The 10,180-nt window shown below is 44.0% G+C and overlaps 1 protein-coding gene across 4 annotated transcripts in view; it reads left to right on the top strand.

Moving 5' to 3' along the window:
• Nsmce2 (NSE2 (MMS21) homolog, SMC5-SMC6 complex SUMO ligase) overlaps positions 1-10,180 on the top strand; it is a 208,979-nt gene that overhangs the window by 190,213 nt on the left and 8,586 nt on the right. For all 4 annotated transcript variants that reach the window (XR_003377501.1, XR_001229063.1, XM_005354563.1 and 1 more), the window contains exons 5-6: positions 9,207-9,307; positions 9,640-9,746. Coding sequence is in view for 2 of the 4 variants with exons in the window: in XM_005354563.1 (XP_005354620.1) it covers positions 9,207-9,307; positions 9,640-9,746 (208 nt within the window). In the remaining 2 variants the exon portion in view is untranslated. The remainder of the gene's footprint in view (positions 1-9,206; positions 9,308-9,639; positions 9,747-10,180) is intronic.

Here is a 10,180-nt window from a genome sequence, read left to right as displayed (position 1 = left end):
AGAAACCCTGTTTCATAGATAGATAGATAGATAGATAGATAGATAGATAGATAGATAGATAGATAGATAGATAGATAGATAGATAGATAGTTGGAAGCACTGTTTTGGTGATACTTTTCAGTACTTATTGCTCCAAAACTACACAGAGAAACCCTGTTTCAAAAAAAAAAAAGCTAAATAAATAAATAGTACAATTGGGAGCACTGTTTGGTGAAATTTTTCAGTACTTGTTGCCAGGTAATAACATAGCCCAGTCTCACCTAGGTGGCTTTTCCCCCACCAGATAAATGCATGGGTTTTGATGTTTTTGTATTTTGACAGTATTTAATAGGTGAAAGCAAGTTAATGTGTGATATCAGCTGAAGACAAAAGACATGTCTAAACTAATAGTAGATAAATTGGTAAATGGAAAATATGTATTATTAAAATGTTGACTCGTCCATAGGAATGATCTGAAACTCTTTACTCTTTGCCTGTGTGATCATCAACCATATGTTGAAAGAGCTAGGGAAGGAAAGCAGACAACAGATTGACGATTTTGAGAGTTCTGTGTCAGCAAATTGCACGTGCCAGGCTAATTTAGGCTTCACCACTGCTAGGGGCATGGAAGGTTTTGCCCCGTACAGAACCCTAGGCCAGCACATTTGCAGGTTCTTTGGGCTGATTCAGCTGACTGCACATGTGTTACAGGTGCGCACTGGATGCTCACTTCATGGGAATTTGAATAATAATGTCAATAAACATTCTAATACTGCTAACAGCTCACTTGCTTTTTGTCAAGCACCCTTCTGACACCAGTAATCCTAGTGTTTGGGAGATGGAGGCAGGAAGATCCAGAGTTCAAAGTAGGGCCAGTGAGATGGCTCAGTTATATCCACCAATCCTGATGACTTGAGTTTAATGCCCAGAACTCCCATGATGGAAGAAAACCAATTCCTGCAAGTTGTGCTTTCATCCCCCACATTCATTGTACATGTGTGTGTATGCCCTTGCAAATATGTGGAGGTACACACACACACACACACACACACACACTATAAAACAAATGTAAGTTCAAAGCTAGTCCTGGCCCAGGCTACCTGAGACTATCCTGTCTCAAATACTGCACACCAGCAACACCAACCCCATGTCCGCTCCTTTAGCCGTCAGATAGCTCCATGATGTAAACGCCACCATTAGTCCATCTTATGGCTGAGATAACCCGCCCAGGAAGACCTAGCTAACTGAACAAGGCAGGTCCAAGCATGCTGTTTCCAGTCACCATGTTCTTAAGTACTATAATTTTGGCTGCCTGGCAATCCTTCCCTCTTACCACACCTTCCTGGAGCGTGGCTTCATCGCCATCTTCCTCAGGAGGTCCGCCTGTACCCCTCTCCTCACCCCCATCTCTAGGGGTGCTTCAGTACTTCATTTGAGGCACCTCTATCACCTGCCATTCCTCGCACAGGAGCAGCAAGCGTATTTGTATCAGGTTCCATCTTGTGATTGCATCACAAGGAACCTCCAAGGTCACTGATGAAAAGTTACATTCCTATAAAACCATATAAAGGAGGAAGTTAACGCTAAAAGGGCTGGGGGAGGTCAGGGAGGTTGGAGTGGTTCAGGTGGACATGGTTTCTCCAAGTATGTGGACCAGAGATAACTGTAGAGTATGGCTCTGCAAAGAACAGGAGGAGAACAGGAGAACATCCTTCAGAACATTGATCTGAGGTGTAGTGGAGGAAATACATTTAAGGAGGCAACTGAGTTGTGTTAAAGCCGAGTATGGTAGGCATGGTGGTGGACATCTGTAATCCTAGCATTTGGGAAGTGAAGTCAGGGGAGTTGTGAATTCAAGAACTGATCTATGAAAGTCCTGCCTCAAAAATAGAGCATATATGTATATATTCTGGTCAAAGGTCTTCATCATTGATGCCTATAGGAAAACAGCTTTCCTGAGAGGCAGCCCTGCTTTCTCTTGGAACCTGCTTTCCAGAGGTCTGTGTGCATTCTCATGAAGACACTTGGCTTTGGGTGTCCTCTATGTGACTGGCCTCTCCCAGGACAGGACTTTTTTTTTTTTTCAAGTACGTAGTGGTAGGTAAAAACAGTGCTGCTGACCAGCCAAGTGTGATGACTCGGGTCTGTGATTCCAGCACTTAGGAAGCCAAGGCAGGAGGATGGAGAGTTTGAGAGCAGCCTGGACTGCTTAGCATGACCTTGTCTTAACAGTAATCATAATTACAATAGCAGTAATGGTTCAAAATCTCAGTGTTTTAATTCTATCATATTAAGTATATACCTAAATACAGATACCTGCAAAATAGCTGTTGTTGGATCCATCTTTCATTGTAGCTGTTGATCTGATGACGTTAACGGTGTTACCCTCTGTTCACGGAATATTTTTGTTGAAACGTTTGTTTGGTGACTTTTCATCCTGTGAAAGTTCTAGCATGCAGCAGATCCTCTGTTCTGTAGACCCAATCTGAATGTGACACACACCTTAGTTGTGGAAAACTGTTCACATAGCAGACACTGCATTGACACAGGAAGTGCTGCGAGCCAGGGCCGAGTTCTCTCCAGAAGGGAAGCTTAGCTGAGAAGCTGCTGTTCAGAACAGACCATCAGTCCCAAGAAGAAACTGAGGTACAGAACTAGATGCCCAAAGTCATAGGAGGGCCCTCAGCACGCACAGACACCCAGACATACACACACACACACACACACACACCTCGCTTCCAACCCGAGGGGCTGAGCCTGCTGTCACAGAACTTTCTCGTTGCAATATGAGGCTGGGTATTCAGGTAGGATCCCTCTAGCCGAGTCATAGCTGGTACAAAAGCAGTCTCGTTTGAACTGCAGAGTTTCCAACTGGGATTAGGTGAGCTGTGCCTCCATCTTCTGTGCACCTACCCGCTCATCCTGTCTAAATACGCTGTCCCAGAATATTGCAAGTGAAAATCTCAGCAGGCAGCAAATATTTGCATAGCATTTCCTCCGTGTACCACTATTTTTGAGAGAAAAGTGCTTTTAGAAACTGTTCCGGCCTAATTGAAAGAGTACATAGCAATCCGCATGTATTTCCCACCAGCATGAAACTGTCTAACAAGTAGCCAAATTTAGGATCCTGAAGACAGACAAGTGACTAATGCTAGGCTGTGTGTGGCCAGAACCAAATGTATTTTGTGACCACAAGACCATGTCTGGATTCTCCTTTGTAATTACCACACAGCCTACTGTAATTGTAAAACTTATATTTACTTCCTGCCTTTGACATGTAATCCAGGGTCCAGGGCTGCACCCAGACCTACAATGAAGTCCTCTCTTATCTGACTACAATGTGTAAAATTATTGAGATTGTGTGTGTGTGTGTGTGTGTGTGTGTGTGTGTGTGTGTGTGTGTGTGTCCAGGTCTGTTAAATGTGCAAGTATAATCTTGTGGAAAAGTACGCTTCTGCCTTATTACCAACCTAATGTTTATTGAAGACCTACTATCCACCATGACTATTTTAGACTCTAGCAACCATAAGAAGACCACAAAGGCCTTGGCTTCCTGGAAGAGGTGAGGGAGCTGAGAAGGAGGAAGGGAGACACACAAGAGCACAGTGCGTGTGGATGTGAACCCACCCAGCACAGTGCTAGGCGTCAGTGGCTTCTGCAGCTTGGAACCTTAGAAAAGCCCTCTCCAAGATGACATTTCAGTTGACATTTTAAATGACAAGAAAGAGTGGAACAAGCAAAGGGCAGGGAGAACATTCCCAGCAGGTTAATGGAAAGGCCCACAGACAGGAAGGAATTTGCCATGCTCCCAACACAGAGCAGAGGCCAGGGTAACTTGAATATGGCCGGTAGTGGGTGACTGGTGGCAGTGGAGTTGAAGGGCTTTGATCACAGCTGTGACCATGTGTGGTGTGGCCATTACTGAATCGGCATCAGCCTGGAGGAACTGCCGCCGTCTCGGCAGGAGATGGTCATGGTTTGAGCTGGATTACATATCAGAGACAGGAAGTGACCAGGCAGAAGGCCCAGAGTCGTAGAACTTGAGAACTTGACAGTGGGCTGAACGTGAGGAGTAACAGAAACAGTATTCAGAATGACTCCTACAAGTTCAGCCTTGAGCAACTGGGTGGTAGTGAAGGAGATGAGAAAGACCAAAGGCCTCAACCTTCACAGCTGCAACTGACTAATACCAAGCCCACATCTTGTCTACTCCTTGCCCACCTTGCCACACTCCAACTGCGTGTGTCACTAGGACATGGTAAACTTTGGAAAGACCGCATCAATAACTTGCATTGTTTCTACTTTCTTTGGTTTTTCATTTCATGGCATCAAGAAAGAAAGAAAGGTTATATATTTATTCAGGCACTGGGAAGATAGTTTATTGATTAAGATGACTCATTGATTCTTACTCTTCCAGAGGATCTGAGTTTGGGACCCTATACCCCTATCAGGGAATTTATAACTACCTGTAACTCCAGCTCCAGGGAATCTAATCCCTTCTTCTAGCCTCTGAGGGCCCTCACACACATGGCATATTCTCACACATATACAATAAATAATAAATATATAAAGTTCAGGACTTTGGGATCTAGCTTGCTTCCTTACACAAAACCCAGTACCACGTAAACTACGCATGGTGATACACAACCGTAATCCCATCACTCAGGAGATAGAGACAGGCAAGAAATCAGAAGTCCAAAGTCATCGCATGCGTAATAAATGTGAGACCATCCTCCACTATATAAGATCCTGTCTTAGAGGTGGGGATGGGGAGAAACATCTATCAATCAATCATGTGATTACCTAACTCCCACCTTGCTGCATCCATCCACTGTAATCTTAGTTTCTATGCAGGCTTTCCTCCTCAGCATGGTGCTTGGTCCCTGAGCCCAGGCATCTAGATGCAGCATAGGGGTTCTGATACCTACCCATTGGTTAGAAGTTAGCGGCTAGCATATTTACCTAACAATATTGCTTATATATGCCTGTCCAGCCATCTCTCAGTAGCCATGAGGGGTTATCTCTGAGACATTCAAGTCCCTTAGACACAATGGCAGAGCGTTTGCCCAGAACACACAGCCTCTTGTAGTCCTAAGTCATCTCCAGGTCACTCACGTACCCAATTTGGTGTGAATGCTCTGTAAAGAAGAGATACAGCAAGAGTAAAAGGTCTGTGCATGTTCAGTACAGACAGAGATGTTTTTCAGTTTTCACCTATGCCTGATTTAATGCATGTATTTAGAACCCAGGCTTGTGGAAAGCTCAGTATAGAAAATAAGACATCACATTTGATTTTTTACCTATGCATAGTCAGGAACATTTTGTGATTCCTTAATAAAGATTATATTGACTTAATCCAATTGCTTCTTTATTATATGTCTAGCTTTTACAGTTGCCTTAGAAATGTCATGGGGCTTAAAACCTTATCTATACAATAGAAATAACAATACAGTCCTTCACAGGTTTTATACAAGTATTGGGAGAAATAATATCAAGTTACTGGAGCAGTCGTCAGCAAGTGAGCTATTAGTAGTCCTAATGAGACCCCTTGGTGATGGAGCGTTCTAGAACCAGCACATGTTTGCAGCATTCAGGTGATCCAGCTCTAGAACGTGGGGAGGCAGGCACCCTGTGAGCGTCCTGCCCGGTTTTAAACAGAATCTGTACTTTTGTTTGACTCTTGGTGTTCTCGAATAAAGAGACTTTAGACAGCAGCTAATCCCACTTTTAAAATATCTGTGGTTCCGGCAGATCTATATCTTTCCCTCAGCCTGGCCTTGACCACATACACCATGCAGTTCTGTCCTCTGGATCAGCTAAACCACCGTAAGTGATATTTATTGCCAGATGCAACCTTTTGCAAGCACCTTGTAAAATCCCAGCATTAATGTCATTTTCTATAAATACAGGTGTAGGGTGAGGAAATGCTCTTTGGAGAAGTGTCGCTATTGCAATCTTTCCCCTTTTAGACTCTCGGTCTGTGGGCTATTACTCACTGTTGGCATTCACCCCTTCTCTCTTTTGTTACCTCCCTTTTCGTGATCTCTGCCATTACTTAGTTCCCCACTCAGCCCTCCCTAGCGGTTGGCATTGCATTTGGGTTGTGCTTTCTTGCTTCCTCTACCTTTTGAAATTTAAAAATAGAAAATAACCAACAAGCCCACAGTCTTTCACACAGGCTGAACTCTGCTGTACAGCTAACAGATTTTCCGGTGAATTCCACGCTGTAACATTTATAGTCAGAAATCTGCCATCCGCTCAGAATAAACTCAGCAAGAAAGTCACAAGGAGCTCCTTTTATTTCGACTATCAGAAACAAACATCAGGACTAGGAGGCAACAGCCCACTGGAGGCAGCTTTGGAAAGTGAATTCCAGGGGCGTCATGACTCCCCAGCCTGCCTCTTGCCTTTTTTACACTACCTGCCCAGTTTCCTGAGTTGCTAGTTGATAAAGGACCCTTTAAGGAGTCTGACATCCCTCCTATGCATGCCAAGCCCAGGGCTCAGGAAGCATGCAGCCTTCATAGGTATGAGCACTATTTGCAGAAGCCCCACCTCGTATCACAGTAAACATACAGATGCGATCGTATCACACCTCATTTCACAGCAAACATACCAAAATGTAGCACCTTCCATATTCAATGCCATTTTATTGCTGACAGGTTTTTTTAAACTGTTTTTTTTTTTTTTTTCGATTTTGCTTTGGAAATAGATTAGCTAACTGATTTGTCACTGGCCATTAGTTTCTCAGCAATTAACTTTGCATACTTGGGAATCTTTATCAAGTTAAATACTAGATCTGGCCTTTATATTGATTTCAAATGAAGCATTATTAATTACTAAATAAGCAATTAGTTAGGATAAACAAATAATAAATACATTTGTAGGCCATGAATTGATTTTAAGTTGGCAGTTAGCTTGTTTAGAATAATGGACTAAGACTTCTGAGGAATACTTAAGACCAGTTTTGGACTTGGGCATGCTTGGATAGACAAGATTAGTTGAGCATTCATAATCCAGAGAGCTGAAATCTTAAATGTTCCAAAGTCAGAAATTTGGAGGCCTTGTGTACACTCAAAAAGATTTTGAGATGCCTAGCAGTAAGTGGTTTCCAAGGTCTCATCCTTGAAAAGGCGTCAGGTCCCAGGCACTGCACCCTGATGCTGTGCGGTTTCAAATGTTCTGCTTGAGAGTCCAGCTTCCTCATCCTCACCTTTTCAAAGAGTAAGCGCTGGTTTAGGAGTTGACGCTCCCACACAAACAGAGAAAGGGGACCCTCTACAGAGCACTTAGGGCAGACCCTCCAACCTCCAACCGTTCACCCACTAGATGGCCTTGAACAAAAACTTCAAGTCCTTGTTCTGCCTCAGTAGTATCTTTCTAGACAGACAGACAAACACCCAGCCTGAGGAGAGGCCCAAAGTAATTCCATAATGGAAAGGTTTACAAAAACCATCTGACCCAGAGTCGAGGGTTTTGCTCCCACACTTTGACAGGAACGTGGTTTTAGATCTATAGTCTACCAAAATGTTGGAAGAAATAGGCCATCGACAGACAGTTGACAAGCATAGGTTAAATAGCCCTTACCCTGAATGCTCAGGACAGAGTGTGCCAGGTTTAGGATTTTAAAACATTGGCATATGCATCATAAGATATCTTGAGGATAGGATTCATTACATGTAGAAAATTTACTCAAATTCCTTATACAGTTTCTACACATAGCTTGGAAGCAGTTCTATTCAATGTATTAGACGGAAGTCCTCACCAGAAAGAAACCACTCAAGCTAAAACTGACTCTGATTTTGTACAGTATTTTAAATAATTATATCTATGAAGCAAAGTTTCACAGTGGCACTGTCCAAGGCTGGTGTCATATCAGTCCACAAAATGTTGTAAGTCTGGGGATCTTGCAGATCTCAGACTTTGAGGTTTAGAGAGCATCAGCCTGCAGCCTTTCCTCAGAAAGGAATTCTCCCCTCCTATCTCACTCAGAAGTCACCCTGTCCCGTGTTTTCCTCGTAAAGGGCAAGCGGGCTGCAGGAGAAGGAAAATTTGGAGGCAGATGGCTCTGCGTTAGCAGCCTCACAATCATGCGCAGTAGTCCCCAGTGCCGGCCAGCGCTTCAGGGTGGCCTCCAGGTCAGCTGTCTTCACAATGGCGCTGTGACGTCATTAGCCTCGCTACTCATTCCTTCATAAATGCTCCGTGAGACACTGGCATTGTGAGGGGCTGCACGCCAGACAGATACTGGAATCTGCCTTCTAGAAGCTCCTCTTCCTGTCTTCTCCTTTGAAGCCAAACATCTAAGATATTTACAAAACCAGAAAACAGTGCACTTTGGTTTGTTCTGGGAAACATAATTACTTTTAACTTTTAAAATGTTATTTATATGAGCCAGGCATGGTAGCACATGCTTTTAAGTGCACGTCTCAGCCCTCGGGAGCAAAGGCCAGCCTGACCTACAGAGAGAATCCCAGGACACTCAGGACTGTTTCACAGAGAAGCCCTGTCTCAGAGGGGGAAAACAAGCTTAAAAAAAAAAAGTTATTTTTATTGACATATAATGGGATGGGATTGTTGCTATTATTTTTAAGTGAAGCAATAAATGTATTTTTTAATTCTTTAGTCTTAATAGTTACTACATTAAATATTGATAAATACAACCCATATTTTGAAAAAGTTCCTTGGAGTCCTCAGTAACATCTATGACCTCAAAGGAGTTCAAATCATACTTTCCAAAGTTTGCCGGTTTCTGCACTGTATAGCAGTAGGTCCTGTCTACTGACTGTTTCTCTGAACTAGGAACCATGTTGTTTTGTTTGTTTGTTTGTTTGTTTTCTCCATTTGTCTTGGCACCAAAGCTTCGAAGCAGACTTTTAAATACAACACCTTGCTATCCCAAAGCCTGTAACTGGACCCTGAAGAGACCAGGTCCCCCGACTCTGGCAACCACAGCCTTTGTTTCTAAGCAGTTTGCCCTTACAGATTAATTCTCTGAACTTTCTAAAGTCTTATTTTACAGCTCTGGGTCTTGGGTTCCTTTTCTAAAGCGGGCAGAATTGGGGACCCTTTAGGATCCCAATAAAAGCAGAAGGTTAACTTACGTCTTCCAAGTGCCTGGTGCAGAGGCTGAGGTCAGATAGGCCCTGAGGAACTTCCTGCCCTTCCTGCCTCTCCCTGGCAGGCTCCTGGGCCAAGCAAGCTCACAGCCCCCTTTCTTCCTCTAGACGGTCTGCATGCAGAGAGAGAGAATGGCTGCACAGAAGGAATTGATGAAGATATGATTGTGACCCAGAGCCAGACCAATCTCATCTGCCCCATAACACAGGTATGCCTCCTCTTTCCCCGCAAAGAAAATGCAGTTAGGTTAGTTTCACAGGGCCAGAAGGGTTCCAATTTACCTTCTGCTATCTCACTGTGAGGGAGGAAGCAAAGAAAGAAAAGTGATGAGCTCAAGTTGTATACCTGGGAGGTTTGTGGCTAAAAAACACTTTCATTCAATCATATGCATTAGGGCCTGGGAGTAGAGTCAGAACCCAGAGACCCCTGGAGCCCTGCATTTCCTGATCACAGAGCTAATATTTGGGGCAGGGTGGGGGCGACACAACTTGGAAGTGGATGGTTAGTATTCCTGAAAGCCTAATCTCTCCTTAATCGTAGCTGGAAATGAAGAAGCCAGTGAAAAATAAAGTGTGTGGTCACACCTACGAAGAGGAAGCCATTGTTCGCATGATCGAGTCCAAGCACAAGAGGAAGAAGAAGGCCTGGTAAGTGGGTGCTGGAGGAAGAACACCTTGGTGGTCCTCAGGGCATGTCATAGAAAGTCTTCCCTAGTCATGGCTCTGCCCAGACTGTCCACAAGGAAGGCGGCTTTCTGGCAAGAGCAGTGTTCAGAGGACATTGAAGGTACTTTAGGCACACCATCAAAACAGGAGGAGAAGGCTGGGTTGGAGGCCGTAGGTAACAGGAGTCTAGTGAATCCTGTCGTGTCAAAGGCAGCCAAGGACTAGCTCAGTACGTGGAGTGCTTACCTAGCATACAGGAAGGCAGCACACAAATCAAGCACGGACACTTATGCCTGTAACCCAGCAATGGGGTGAAGACGGGATTGAGACATTAGAGATTATCTTCAGCCACACAGAGAGTTTGCGGCCAGTCTGCATGAGACTGATACTCTTCTCTCTCTCTCTGTTTCTCTCTC

The sequence above is a fragment of the Microtus ochrogaster genome, chromosome 15 (genome assembly GCF_000317375.1).
Source record: "Microtus ochrogaster isolate Prairie Vole_2 chromosome 15, MicOch1.0, whole genome shotgun sequence".
Lineage (NCBI taxonomy): Eukaryota > Metazoa > Chordata > Mammalia > Rodentia > Cricetidae > Microtus > Microtus ochrogaster.
Note: the sequence above shows the minus strand (reverse complement) of the source record. Positions and strands in the feature narration are given on the sequence as shown.